General features: G+C 43.5%; 1 protein-coding gene across 5 annotated transcripts in view; it reads right to left on the bottom strand.

Moving 5' to 3' along the window:
• Positions 1–15,179, bottom strand: part of GRHL2 (grainyhead like transcription factor 2) — a 144,363-nt gene that overhangs the window by 23,690 nt on the left and 105,494 nt on the right. For 4 of the 5 annotated variants that reach the window (XM_030553601.1, XM_030553604.1, XM_030553605.1 and 1 more), the window contains 2 exons: positions 2,781–2,868; positions 2,550–2,689 (listed from right to left, as the gene is read on the bottom strand). In XM_030553601.1, the coding sequence (XP_030409461.1) occupies positions 2,550–2,689; positions 2,781–2,868 (228 nt within the window). The remainder of the gene's footprint in view (positions 1–2,549; positions 2,690–2,780; positions 2,869–15,179) is intronic. The other variant, XM_030553602.1, reaches the window with a different exon arrangement.

Here is a 15,179-nt window from a genome sequence, read left to right as displayed (position 1 = left end):
GAACTAAAACACAGAACTAAAAACCTGTGTTCTAGTCCCAATTCTGCCACAGACTTCCTGACTGACCTTGGACACGTCTCCTATGGTTTGAATGTGCAAGGTGCTGATTGCACTCAACTGCAACTGAAACTTTCAATGGGAGATGAGGGCAGTGGTATAGCCAGGTGGAGCGAACAGGGGGAGCAGAGAAGTGTGCTGAGGCTAAATCCATTAATATCTGTAAAGTAGTTTCAGAGGGGTAGCCGTGTTAGTCTGGATCTGTAAAAGCGTCAAAGAATCCTGTGGCACCTTATAGACATACAGACGTTTTGGAGCATGAGCTTTCGTGGGTGAACACCCACTTCGTCAGATGCATCTAGTGGAAATTTCCAGGGGCAGGTATATATATGCAAGCAAGCTAGAGATAACGAGGTTAGTTCAATCAGGGAGGATGAGGCCCTGCTCTAGCAGTTGAGGTGTGAAAACCAAGGGAGGAGAAACCGGTTTCTCCTCCCTTGGTTTTCACACCTCAGCTGCTAGAACAGGGCCTCATCCTCCCTGATTGAACTAACCTCGTTAGCTCTAGCTTGATGCATATATATACCTGCCCCTGGAAATTTCCACTAGATGCATCTGACGAAGTGGGTGTTCACCCACGAAAGCTCATGCTCCAAAACGTCTGTATGTCTATAAGGTGCCACAGGATTCTTTCCTGTAAAGTAGTATAAGCTCATCAGATGAAAGGTGCTGTATAACTCCAAAATATTGTTCTAATAAAACATTTTGGAACCAAGAAATAGAGAGGTTTTATAAAATACAAATCACAACAAATAGCTAAGGATAAAAATGTTAGGATACCCGGAAAACCCTAGTATACATATAGAATAGGGGTAAATATTATCTATGAGCATGCAGTCGGAAATAATCTGATATATTTCATTTTAATTTGGAAAATTATTTACATTCCATGTACTAAGGAATAATTCTTATCTTCTTACATTTTGATGCAAATACACATTCACATTTGAAAGTCACAAGAATAGAAGGTACCCAGGGCTGACATATAAGTGGGAGTCTTTCCATTCCTGGTGAATAATTTTAGTGGCAGCTGTGATCATGACGCCTAAGGTCTATGTGCTTTTCATAATCTCTTCTGCAATGTTGGCTGCTTTCAAAATTAATGATAAACTCATACTCAATGTCACTTTAGTCTTTGTTTCTTTTACATTTCTAGTGAGATGTGCATATACCTAGATACAGATTTGGCAGTCCCTATAACTATTACTAAGCTTCCACTCCATCCACTAAGAAGTACACAGTTAATATATCCATGTTTAGGAAAAAGCCACTGATGGAGCTAGAATTCAGGTTTGCAGCTTTCCCAAAGAGCTAAAGGAGTGACTCTAACCAAGCCAGCAAAGACTCTGTTGTGTTTAATTCACAGATCTTTTAAAAAGGTAAATCATGCTTGTGAACAATAGAAGTAATGATTGTGAGCATTACCCTAGATCCCCAGAGTTTCATTATCACTACTTATATGAGTGCAAGATTCTTCTAAGGAAATACAGATACCAAGGTGACAGGCATCGTATGTAATGGCATTAGGGGAGCTTGTTCCTTGTGACTACTTTTAAAGACTGCAAAAACCTGACAGACCGACATGGAGTTAACATTTGATCATATTGATCATTATTTTAAATCAGGGGTCAGCAACCTTTCAGAAGTGTTGTGCCGAGTCTTCATTTATTCACTCTAATTTAAGGTTTCACGTGCCAGTCAGACATTTTAATGTTTTTAGAAGGTCTCTTTCTATAAGGCTATAATATATAACTAAACCATTGTTGTATGTAAAATAAATAAGGTTTTTAAAATGTTTAAGAAGCTTCATTTAAAGTTAAATTAAAATGCAGAGCCCCCTGGACTGGTGGCCAGGACCCAGGCAGCGTGAGTGCCACTGAAAATCAGCTCACATGCCTACCCGTTTTAAATCATTCTGGGAGTGGGTGTCTCTTCTACCACAAGGGGGCACACTATCTCTTAAAGTCTCTCACAATATGTGTTAACTACTTATTGCTAAACAATCTGTTCCACCTTGGATTTAGCTGGGACAATGGAGTACCTTTCCTAGACCTGAAGAAAAGCTCTGTGTAAGCTCAAAAGCTTGTCTCTTTCACCAGAAGTTGGTCCAATAAAAGCTATTACCTCACCTACCTAGTGTCTCTAAAGTCAATCAGCACAGACCAGAAACAATTGTTTCTCTCAGTCACATGCCAACTTCCTATTCTGAAGCTTCTATTTGTTCCCTTCATAGTTACCTTAAAAAAATCTAGAAATATTAAATTAACTCCTTCCTTCCCCTGTAGAACTATGAACAATGTTTCCCCTTTCTTCTGAGGTCTTCTTGGTGTATCTGTATCACAGGGCTACTCAAGAGCAACATTAAATTAAAATAAAAACAAAATCAAAAAATCCTGTCACCAAACCCCTGCTTTGAGTCTATGAAGTATGTCTTACAACATGTGTAGCTGGATAACTATCAGACACCTGTGCTTCTCATTGTTGTTTCCTACCTGTCCAGTCCTTTGTAGGTTTCCAAAGTGAATATCTGGTATGAAGAGAACTGGCTGGGAATCCAGGTCAGTCATTGTTTTGAAGTAGGTGATGTCACTCTTTTTTTGCAGAGGGAGAGCAGACAATTTCCCTTCAGCTGCTAATAAGGATCACAAAGCAGTGTTATTATGATAGACGGCATAATGAGCATAATGACTTAGAGCAATCTGGAGTGGCCCTTCCTTACTCACAGTTATTGCATGAAGCTTGTGATGCTTGGCCTTTCCCTTTCTTCCTGTTCTGCTTCCTCTCTTCATCACGGATTTTCCTTTCTGCTCCCTGAGACCAAAAATACAGACATTACCCTACAGGGATCAGCTAATAAAACTACTACATGTGATGCCTCGTCACCACAGTCATGGGTGCATTAGAAATGTTTAAACAGAGAGAGAGAGAATCAAGTTAATGTGAAATAAACCAAGGCAAGTGAAAACTCAATACAATGGCCAACTCTGTATCATTTCACATGCTTCATTCCATTATGCACTAAAGTGAGAACCAACCCTGCAGGACTGGCATTCCTTTAAACCTTGTCTACACCGAGCTTTCCCTTAAGATCTCCTAGGTTTGCATTAGCACAACAGCTCTACACCAGTGCTAGCTTTGAGAAGTACTGATGAAAAGAGCTACATAAGAGTTAGGAAGAGTTAGGAACTATTATTAGGGAAAGCTAATGTAGCCCCATAAGAGTGTACAGGCCATAGCCTTCAAGCATGTAAATAGATATTTATAGACATTTAAAGACATGGAGAAGTACATACAGACTTTAAAGATGCATAGTGCTGACCTAATGGGCCCTAACAGCTCCTTTGTAATCACTGGGCTGTTATGTAAATACATTTCTAAGAAGTTTATAAAATAAGCTTTGTTATTGACACAACAAACAGCAAAACCTCCTTTGAAGCTATTCAAATTTATTGAATAAATAGAAGTACAGCCATATTGTTAAGCAAAATAAAAATCCATATGCTCCAAGACAGTCATCATTCAATATTAAATATCCCAGTTTTTTCACGTTAAAAATAGAAGTTCCTCTTTTTTATTTTAATCAAAGTGGGAGATGTTCACTTGGAGCCAGCAAAATTCATATGTATTTATTCAGAGCTAAATGAATCAAGCTACAAAAGAAAGTAAGAGAGAATGAAACGATTCTGGAGGCTGAGAATCATAGAATCATAGAAGAATTGGGTTGGAAGAGACCTCAGGAGGTCATCTAGTCCAACCCCCTGCTCAAAGCAGGACCAACTCCAATTAAATCATCCCAGCTAGGACTTTGTCAAGCTAGGCCTTAAAAACCTCTAAGGATGGAGATTCCACCACCTCCCTAGGTAACCCATTCCAGTGCTTCAGTACCTCCTAGTGAAATAGTGTTTCCTTATATCCAGCCAAGACTTTCCCCACTGAAACTTGAGACCATTGCTTCTCGTTCTGTCATCTGCATTCACCAAGACCAGCCAAGCTCCATCCTCTTTCAGGTAGTTGAAAGCTGCTATCAAATCCCCCCTCACTCTTCTCTTCTGCAGACTAAATAAGCCCAGCTCCTTCAGCCTCTCCTCGTAAGCCATGTGCCCCAGCCCCCTAATCATTTTCGTTGCCCTCTGCTGGACTATTTCCAATTTGTCCATATCCTTTCTTTAGCAGGGGGGCCAATACTGGATGCAATGTGGCCTCCAGATGTGGCCTCACCAGTGCAGAATAGAGGGGAATAATCACTTCGCTCGATCTGCTGGCCATGCTCCTACTAACGCAGCCCTATATGCCATTAACCTTCTTGGAACCCTGGACATGATCTATGAATGGCACTTCTGATGACTGCAATGGGACCAAGAGCCAACCAACCCAGAAACTGAAAATGGAAAATGTTCATTTGGAGAAAAAAAATAAATGAAGTTATTTATCCCTAAAAATTAACATTTACCATGGAGCCTCTGACCCAGATTTAAGTCCTGATCCATCACCAATTGACATCAATGGCAAAGCTCCCCTTGACTCAGACGGAGCTACCCATTACCTTTACAAACACGCCAATAGGTGATGTTGTATTAAAAAGACTTTTGTCTCTTTAATGAGAAAGGGGTGTGTACTTTGTGCATCAATGCAGTTTTTCTCATTAAAGGAGAAAAATGGTATTTTTCTGTGAGAGTGTCAGCTTTGCTACTGCTGTCAAGTGTCATATATTACCCCCATGCTCTGAACTAGTTCAAAGCAATTCCAATGGATTCAGTAAGAGTTACTCTGTGTTTACGGCTGTAACTAAGAGCAAAGGAGAATTTGGCATTTACCATAATTGCTCTGGAAGATAATTGATTCAATATTACAACCACTTTTTATGCTGTCATTAACAGTACAAAGTTGCACAAGTTCAACTGGTGCATTAATGAACTGAAAAACAGTCTCCATATTGCTGCTGAAAAACTACATAGCTCTTATCATGTCTGTCTGTTGACCTGCTTTTTTTAACAGCAGCACTTTCCTGTAAAAATTGGCCATACAAGCACACTGAAAATGAGTGGTAGCAGAGAGCAAAGCAATTCACCTATATAGACTCAGAATGGCCCCTATGTTTTCCACTCAGTTGACTATTAAAATAGATCTTCTCTCCACACTCACTGCAAGTGGAAGACCTATGGAGGAGCCATAGAGTCCTCCCGGACACTCAAGTGGCTCCTTCCTCACAATTCCACCACTACTATTAGTGAATGGACACATGGTACAACAAAGATGGGAAAATGTTCCAGACATAAAGTAGGGGGCTAAAACAGCTGTATAGCTCAGTTCCACTGTAACATTACAATCCAGCTGAAAATGGCACAGCAGATTCTGATCTCAGTTATAACAGATATAAATCCAGAGTAACTCCATTGATTTCATTGGAATCTGGATGCACACCTTCAATTTTGCACTGACAACATCAGCAGGTTAAACCACAACACTGGCTCTTTTAATTCAGCATGAAAACATTTTTTCAATATGCTTTGTCCACTTGCCAAATTTGAAGCCAATTATTTTTAAAAGTTAGAGGTGCTTTTCCCTCCATTATCCTGACTGATATTTCTCACACTACGAGCAACATACATTTTAGTGCTTTCCTTTAATATTTTCTGAAAGGTCTGAGCCTGGGAAGACTTTGCCTTTTAAGCCAAATGTTACTGCTGTCAAGATAAGACATCCAAACTTTCAAGGACAGAGACAGTTTCAGAACAGGCATCTCTTCTGTATAGCTTGTATTGATTTGGTGCCATTCATCTACATAGCAGCAAATGTGCTTTACAAATACACTGACTTCATTAGAAGTTCAGGGCACTCAGCACTTCGCAGTAAGGTTTGAGCCAACACTCACAGAAAGAAATTGAAAGATTCCCATTGACTTCAGTGAGCATTGGATAGGGCCTAGGAACATAGCACTTTGCAGGATTGAGCCAACAAGAGTAACTTTGCCTATCACTGAAATGAACCAGCTATTTAACAGCACATCACTGGGTACAGTTCTCCATTGCTTTGCACTTTGCGTTGTCACTTTACATTCATTTTGCATGCATGTAAAAACTAACTACCATTCTGATTTATTAGCATTCTGCACTCATTTAGCAGAAGTGGCATTGATGAGACAGAGTGCAAAGCAGTGGTTAATCAGACCTGTTCCGCTTGTCTTTGCTTTAGATGCTGAAACAATGAGCCAGGCTGGAGTTTTAGCAGAGCATACGGTTCCTGATGGTGGACTTCTGTGGCTGAATCTTCTAATATTGATATTTGATAAACTAGAGCTTTAAAATTAACTGAACGCTGCCCTGTAGTGGAAACAGCCCTCAGCACACAAATGCTGGGTTAAAAACCAGGCTATAACCAGACAAATCAAATAAATGAATGTGCATCCCTTACTAGATGTATTTTCTCCCTCTACTGCCGGATGAACAGTTATAATTCCAAAAGACAACAACACAGGCTGGATTATTTCCACCATGGCTCTCTCCCTTCTTTGGAGACATGGTCCTGAAGCCATAACGTCTGTTCCAAAACTCCATTTGGGAGGTGTTTTGGATCCATCTGTGACTTTGGAGCTTTTGGCTCATAGACCTTTATTTCTTAGCAACATTAATGCTGTTGGCCTTTTTCTCTGAATGGATTCACCCAGACAAGCATAGGACCATAGTTTTGTATGGCAGCAACATGCTCATTGCTTCTTCTGTTATTTATTAATAGGGTTCTACCAAATTTCCAGCCTGAAAATCATGTCATGGACTGTGAACTCTGGTCTCCTGCCATGAAATCTGGTCTTTTGGGTGCTTTTACCCTACACTACACAGATTTCATGTGGGAGACCAGCGTTTCTCAAACTGGGGGCCCTGACCCAAAAGGGAGTTGCAGGGGGTCACAAGATTATTTTAGGGGGTTGTGATATTGCCACCCTTACGTCTGCACTGCCTTCAGAGCTGGGCAGCCGGAGAGCGGCAGCTGTTTGCCAAGTGCCCAGCTCTGAAGGAAGCACCCCACCAGCAGCAGCGCAGAAATAAGGATCTCAATACCATACCATGCCACCCTTTCTTCTGTGCTGCTGCTGGTGGCAGCTTTGCCTTCAGAGCTGGGCTCCTGGTCAGCAGCTGCTGTTCTCCAGCTGCCCAGTTATGAAGGCAGCACTGCCGCCAGCAGCAGCGCAGAAGTAAGGGAAGCAGTACTGCAATGCCCCCTACAATAACCTTCCAACCCCTGCCCAACATCTTTTTGGGTTAAGACCCCTACAATTACAACACCATGAAATTTCAGATTTAAATAGCTGAAATCAGGAAATTTATGATTTTTAAAATCCTCCAAACACGTGGCCTAGGATGGCAAGCCATGGGGGGGCGCCCTGCCGGTCCCTGTGAGGGCGGCAGTCAGACAGCCTTTGGGAGCTCTGAGCCCTTTAAATCCCCACGACGGAAGCCAGTGCGGTCTGGCACAGCGCACTGGCTTTTGCCGGTACGCCATACTGGACCGTACCAGCTTACTTTCACCTCTTTCCCCAGGGGTACTCCACCCCCGCCTCCATCCCAGGGCTCTTCCCCCACTCCACAACTGCCCCCACGGCCCCACCCTCGCTTTGCCTCTTCCTGCTCCTGTTCTGCTCCTTCCCCAAACATACCCAGCCCTTTCTCTGCCTCTTCCCCCACCTTCTGAACAGCTGATTGGTGGTGGGTGGGAGGTGCTGGGAAGAGGAGGAGGAACTGATCAGCAGGGCCCACCAAACAGCTGATCAGCAGGTAGCTGGTGGATGCTGAACACCCACTATTTTTTTCTGTGGATGCTCCAGCTCCAGAGCACCCACAGAGTTGATGCCTATGGAAAATGTATTGTACTGTGAACAAAATGCCCTGAGTCAAATGCTTCTTCAACTATTTTAACAGAACTGTAACATAAAGAATCAAACCTTTCCGGAGCCCAATTCTATCATTCTATGTGGGAAAAGCACATTGCAATTCATGAATATAAATAGACTTGATGGCAAGTTTCCCTGACAACCTATGTAATTTTATTAAGGGATAAAAATTACATCATTTTATGACAAGAAGGCATGAATATTTTGCATGCGGTAAAGGAGCATTAAGGGTAGCAGGATTAACATGTTGGAAAATGAAACTCCATAAAAGTTGCTTGGAGAGTAATTGGTGGACAACACCAGGGACGGAGCACTGAAGAATATGTAGGGATCACCAGTTAAGCCTTCGCTATGTTTACCATTTTACTGTTATGCTTCAAGTAAAGCACAAGCTAGCTCAGGTCCTACATAACTTATATGCATAAGAAATGCAATACTTGGTAAATAACATTGCTGTACATCAAATGTACTCGTGGATATAATTTTGTTTCTTTGAGGATTCTTCTTATAGTACTTTGATACTGAGTTTCAGTTATAGTGTATTTGTTCAATTAGAAGTTTGCCTTCAAAATTAGTTACATTTATCCGTGACTTGACAACGGCCTGGTCTTCATCTAAAAACTTAGCTCAGCCTAGCTAGCTACATTACTCAGGGCTGTGAAAAATTTCACCCCCTACGACCATTATTTGGTCAACCTAACCCCGGTGTAGATGTGGCTACGTTGACAGAAGACTCTTTCTGTTGATCTAGCTATGGCCTCTCGGAGAGATGAATTACCTACACTGCTGGAAAAAACCCTGCTGTTGATGTAGGAAGTGTTTACGGTACAGTGGCAAAACGACAGTGCCGTAGCTGTGCGGTTGTAGTGGCTGGTAGACATATGTTTAGTTAATATATCAGACTTCTCTGGGCTCTGAAGAGGATGGTAACCACAGACAGCTATTTACAACAATACTGGCAGGTAAAAAACAAAGCATTTTAAAATGTTTTCTCCCCTATTTTACAAACAACACTGTAGATCAGTGGTGAACAACCTGAGGCTCGCGGGCTGCAAGCGGCCTATCAGGGTAATCCACTGGTGGGCTGTGAGACAGTGTTTACATTGACTGTCTACAAGCATGGTCTCCTGCAGCTCCCAGTGGCTGCGATTCACCATTTCCAGCCAATGGGACTTGCAGGAAGCGGCGGCCAGCACGTCCCTGCAGCCCGCGCCATTTCCCGCAGCTCCCATTGGCTGGGAATGGTGAACCGTAGCCATTGGCAGGGCCGGCTCCAGGCACCAGCTTAGCAAGCAGGTGCTTGGGGTGGCCACTCCGCAGAGGGGCGGCAAATCCAGGTATTCAGCAGCAATTTGGCAAAGGGTGCCTCGTTCCCATTCGGAGCGAAGGACCTCCCACTGAATTGCAGCAGATCGCGATTGGGAGCCATTGGGAGCTGTGCCTGTGGACAGTCAATTTAAACACAGTCTCACGGCGCACCAGAGGACAACCCTGATGGGCCGCGTGCAGCCCGTGGGCTGCAGGTTGCCCACCACTGCCGTAGATGATTAAAGTGTATTTGCGTCTCACTGTTTATGCTGGAAGGAGAATTTCACTTTGCAATTCCCCCTATTTGGACAATGAAAATAACCCAATCACTTTCTAGTCACTTTCATTTTCTGTCTATCTGCTCCCCAGCATGATGCTGCAATGCTTGTTTTGCAAATACATCAGGGGCTGTGCGTTTATCTTTTTAAAAACAGTTTTCATGGTAATTTTTTTTTTAATCGTGGAAAGAAACAACAAAAGACACAAAGAAATTTCTTTTTCTTCCTTTCCTTTCTGTGTCACTAGGCGGTGCATAACTGAATTGTAAGAGAAACCCAGCCAGAGACACTCTAGTTAGAATGTTGGTAGTAAAAATTCAGTATCTCAGTCTATTTTGCTGTTCTGATCAGCTCATGTCCAGCTTTCCTTCTTCCTTTATGCTCCCTGAATTTCTCTGATTGTCTCACCAGGATGCAAAGGGCATCTGCTGCTGCTGCAATCCCCACTGAGTACTTTGGTCTGTGGTCACTCTGAAACAGTCAGTTTAAATCCTCAGGAAGGTCTGGCTGCCCAGTTGCAAGAAGCACAGAATGACCATATGTAGCCCCCAAGGAGCTTATTTGGTTCCTGGGTCTGCATGCTTGTTACTCAGAAGGAGGCGCTGCCCCTGCTAAGAAAGGGGGCCAAGGGCAGACTCAGAGTCTGCTGAGCAACCAAGAGGGAAAGAGACTATTTTGAGCAATAGGGGCCCCTGTTGGCTTGGGAGGGTGGGGGTGGTAGAAGGGTGCCTGGATGGCCACCTGCACACCTGTTCAAAGGAGCAGTGCCTGAGAGAAAGCGGGAGGGGGGCGTAGAGTCAAACAATTGACAAGTAAAAGCCCTCGAAGAAGAGCTAGCCCAGTGGCTCTCAAACTTTTGTACTGGTGACACTTTTCACATAGCAAGCAATCCCCCTTACAGATTAAAAACACTTTTTAATATATTTAACACCATTATAAATGCCGGAGGCAAAGCGGGATTTGCGGTGGAGGCTGACAGCTCGCGATCCCCCATGTAATAATCACACAACCCCCTGAGGGGTCCCGACTCCCAGTCTGAGAACCCCTGAGCTAGCCTGACCAACAGGAAGTGAGATACTTTCCCCTAGGAGTGTTGTGAGCAGAGAAAAGCCATTTTTGGAGGAGTCTGGAGCCAGCCACTGAAAGGGAAGGACTAGCTGCAGGGTGAGCTCCTGAGTCCCAGGCCTGCAGTCCCTGAGAACTGGCTTCTGGGTACCTGGAAGCAACAGCCGTAAGCCTTGTCCTTTCCCTCTTCAAGGTAACTCTCCAGTGTATGGAATTCTGCTGGGAAAACTCCCTACCCCACCAGACTGGGTTAGCCCTCCAGCTCCTAGATAAATGCACCTACCACATGGCAAGTGCTGCTCTTGCTACTAGTGCCAGGCTGCCTGCCTGCTGTGAGTGGATCTCAGCGCTAGGGCAGGAGATTAGAGTTTGAGTTATTATAATTTGCACTTTGTGCCTTGCATCCCTTAGTGGTGAGGGGAAATTTCGGGAACAGAATCAATCTCATTCCTGCAGGACGAGCATTCCTGACAGCAGTTATCATTAGCCCCTCTGCAGTTGCTGAGGAGTCCAGAGTCCATTCATTGGATTATGAGTGCACCATCTTTTAGTTAGCTAGTCCAGGAAATTGTTTGGGGGACCCCCTACCCCCTGAACTATGTCCTCCAGCTGAGGGGTAAGGGTTGTGAGATTTTATTTCCTGCTGCTTATTAAACCTGTGGAGGGACTTACCACTTTATCCCATGTGTGAGTGTTGCGGGCTGTACTGAACCCAGTCAGCCAAGTTGCTTTGGGACTACAGAAGATATCATTGTCACAGGTTATCAAGGCCCCTACAAAGTACATATACCAATGGGATGCTAAATTTTACTTTTGCTCTATCGGATCATGGGACTGGGGAAATTCCTGGGTATTATCAGTGTGAGCAGCAGTGATCCTAAGAGTAGTGTTTTACCCCATTATGTTATATTTACTTCCTGTATTACTCTGTTGAATATATGTATTGTGTGTTTGTTATTTCTTGGGCGTCTCCAACTATCTGGCAAGTAAGTGGGGATTTCCCAGTGCCTAGAATTCTTCTCCCAAGCTGACCTGGTGACTTGCCAGAAAGGAGCAAGGGGGATGTAGGCACCACCAACTAAATACATATGGGAAGAAAATAAAGAAGTTATACCCTGCTGGGTAGGAGGTGGGAACCAAAAGAACCCAGGCCTGTCCATCAAATCTCGTAAGGAGACTGTTGCTGAAGGAGGTAACCAGGTGGACTGAGCACTACACATATATCTATAGAAAAGAGCACAGAGGGTAGTCGATCTTCTTGCCCAACCAATACTTGGGACCTGATTCTCCTCTCACTTACAAGCATTTTACACCCGTGTAACTCAAACTGACTGTAGTGGAGTTAATCTTGATTTACACCTGCATAACAGAGCAGAGTATCAGGCTCCGGTCTCTACACAAAATGCCAGTGAGCACTAATGGTGATGTTTAGTTTAGTGAAGTGAACTCTTGCACATTAAGAACTGGACTGAGACTCCACCAAATCATTTCACATAGACCACTAAACATCCTTCAGAGAGGGACGAATCTCAGTCATTACCAGCCTTTAGGACAACCTACAGTTAAAGGGTTTTATATCCTATTCCCCTATCCCCCTGAGCTCTCCAGCCCACACCTTTAACACAGTTCTGATGTGTGTAACTCTTTAACTACCCTCGTGATGTTTTCTCCTACTTTAAGATGGTTTTGATTAAATGTCTCAGCGTTCATTTCCTGCTTCCTAGCCTGGAAATGTGAAGTATCAATTAGGTGGATAGATTGTCAAAATAATGAACATTTATAATTCAAATCTGCAGGTCACCCTTGATGAGGTTGTGCTCTAGATGTCTTTCTTTCTTTTTTAAGTTTTTTAATAGTTCAGATTTTTCTAATTGCTTTTTAAAAATGGGTGGATGAAAAACACTCATTCCTTTGATATTTACTGAGCTTTTAACAGCCAGCTGTAGCTTCAAATCTCTGTAAATATTTGACATTCAAAGTTACAATTAAAAATATAGCACTTAGGCCTTAAGATGACTTCAGCGCATACATTTACATTAATTACTTTCAACATTTTTTCTCCACTCATAAAACTGCCTGATTAGCCTTCAAAGATTTTGTTGCCAAGAGGGTGCTAGAAGGAGTGGGGGAATGTGAAAGGGAGGTAGTGGAAAAAAGGAGAGGGAGTGGTATCGTGATCTGAGGAGAGGCCTAGAAGCCTGAAGCACATGAGATCTTACTCTCACTTGAAAAGCTGACTCTCTGTGGCTTGGGCATGCTTCTAATCTTTCTGCCCCCGTCTGTAAAATGGGAATAAGAATTCTGACTAACATTTTCAAAAGCACCCAAATGACTTAGTTGCTGAGACCCATTGATTTTCAATGGTGCTTAGGTGCCTAAGTCACTTAGGGCAGGATCCACAAAGGTATTTAAGCACTCAACTTCCAGACTTAGGCACCCACATCTCAGGTTTGCCTGAATTCCAGTTTGAGGCTCCACTATAATCCACAAAACTCCATCTGAACCTTGTAAGCACCTAAACTCACTTGGCACCTAATTTTTCAGAGTAAAAGTTCCCTCACAGCCTAAGTTTCTGTCTCTTTGCATGTGCATTGCTTCCTCCCTCAAAGTGTCCAGATGCCAATTTCCTGCCTCAGCCTCAGAGCAATTCATGAATGAGGGGAAGATAGGTGTTCACTCGCTTAAGTTGTGTGCAAGGTTTGATCCAGTAGGCAGCCTCTGAACAGGGGCAGGGCTGGCCTTACCATGAGGCAAACTGAGACGGCTGCCTCAGATGCCAGACTGGGGGGGGCGGCACCAAAGTGAAGAAAATTGTGTCTGCTGCTGGTGCATATGTACTCTCTCTGCTCTAGATGCACAGAGATGGTGGAGTGCTGTGCTGGGGGAAGAAGGGTACAAGAGACATAACAGGCAGGCAGGAGAAAAGGTGAGAGGGAATAACAGAAAACAGCAGGAGCTGCAGGGAGAGAGAGGAGGGGGAGCCTCTTATGTACCTCTCTAGCACCCCCAGGAGCCTGGACTGATTAACTCCAGCTTCTCAGGGAGCTTCCTGTTTCCTGCTGCTTCCTTGAACCCACTTGAGGAGAACAGGCAGTCAACTGAAGTAGTAGGAGCCAGTTAGGCCCTTAAGACACTGATATCTTTCCCACACGATGGGAAAGTCGAGTGGAGGAGATAAAGCCTATGAAACACCAAACTGGGAAAATAGATGATGCTGTAGTTGTCATATGGAGAATAATGCTATGACAGGAACTGTTTGTGGGAGAACAGTGGCAGGGGGAAATGGAATCACCAGAAACATACATAACTTCAAATTTCTGTGTAGCTTAGTGTTGTGGCATGACATACTGTTTGAAATAAATGTTGTAAGCAAGAGACTCCAAGGTGTTGATCTTGATATATCTGGAGCAATGGAACAACTGGACAAAGCAAAGTCATACCTACAGTCTTACCAGTCAGATGAGGGATTTCAAAACATTCTGAAGAGTGCACAGAAGTTGGCAGAGGAACTTCACACTGACGCTATTTTCCCAGCCATTCAAGAACACAAGAGTTACCGAAGAAGACATTTTGATTACGAGGCATGGCATAATCCCGTAAGAGACCTCAAACAAGAATTCAAAGTTGAATTCTTTAACCAGGTGCTAGATTGTGCAATACAGTCAGTTGAAGAATGTTTCATGCAGCTCAAGGAACATAGCAGTATATTTGGGATGTTGTATGATATTCCAAAACTCCTCACTATACCTGAAGAAGACCTACACGAGCAATGCAGGGCACTAGAGACAGTGTTGACACATGATAACATGTGTGATATTGATGCGAGTGATTTAGGTGATGAACTGAAAGCCCTTTCAAGATACATTTCAGCAGGATCAACTCCAAAGGCTATTCTGGAACATATGTGCACAGATAAGATGACCACCCTCTTTCCAAATGCTTTTGTTGCTCTGCACATACTTGTAACACTTTCTGTAACAGTTGCCAGTGGAGAATGCATCTTCTCCAAGCTGAAGTTAATAAAAACACATCTACGCTCCACAATGACACAGGAGAGGCTGGTTGGCCTTGCAACCATCTCAATAGAGCATGAGCTGACCCAGACTGTGGTCCTTCAGGAAGCAGTTCAAATCTTTGCAACCAAGAAGGCATGGAAAGCACCACTTTGATTATTCAAACAGATAAAAATGCCAGTGTTTACTATGCAGACAAGAAAAATTACGTTTGCTGTTCAGGCATTTGAAAGTTAAGTATTACTTAAAATTTTTGAACAAGGCATTTTACGTTGTTAGTTCTCCTTTATTGGAGTAGGTAGCAGAGCAGTACCATGAGAGGAGTAGAACAGGAAGAAGGCAGAATTGAGACCTTTCAAAGTTTTGGCCCAAGCAAGAGGGTATGGGGGCGTCATTTGAGCTCCCCACCTCAGGTGCCAAAATGTTGTGTGGCGGCCCTGAGCAGAGGCGTGCAGAAGTGGGGGCAAGCAGGTAATTGTCAGGGACACAGAACTCCTCCAGCCCAAGGACCACAATGTGGGGAAGGAGCAAGCTCTTCCAGGCCCAGGGAGGAGAGTGAGCTCCTTCTGGCCC

This window comes from Gopherus evgoodei, chromosome 2 (assembly GCF_007399415.2).
Source record: "Gopherus evgoodei ecotype Sinaloan lineage chromosome 2, rGopEvg1_v1.p, whole genome shotgun sequence".
In the NCBI taxonomy this organism is placed as follows: domain Eukaryota; kingdom Metazoa; phylum Chordata; order Testudines; family Testudinidae; genus Gopherus; species Gopherus evgoodei.
Note: the sequence above shows the minus strand (reverse complement) of the source record. Positions and strands in the feature narration are given on the sequence as shown.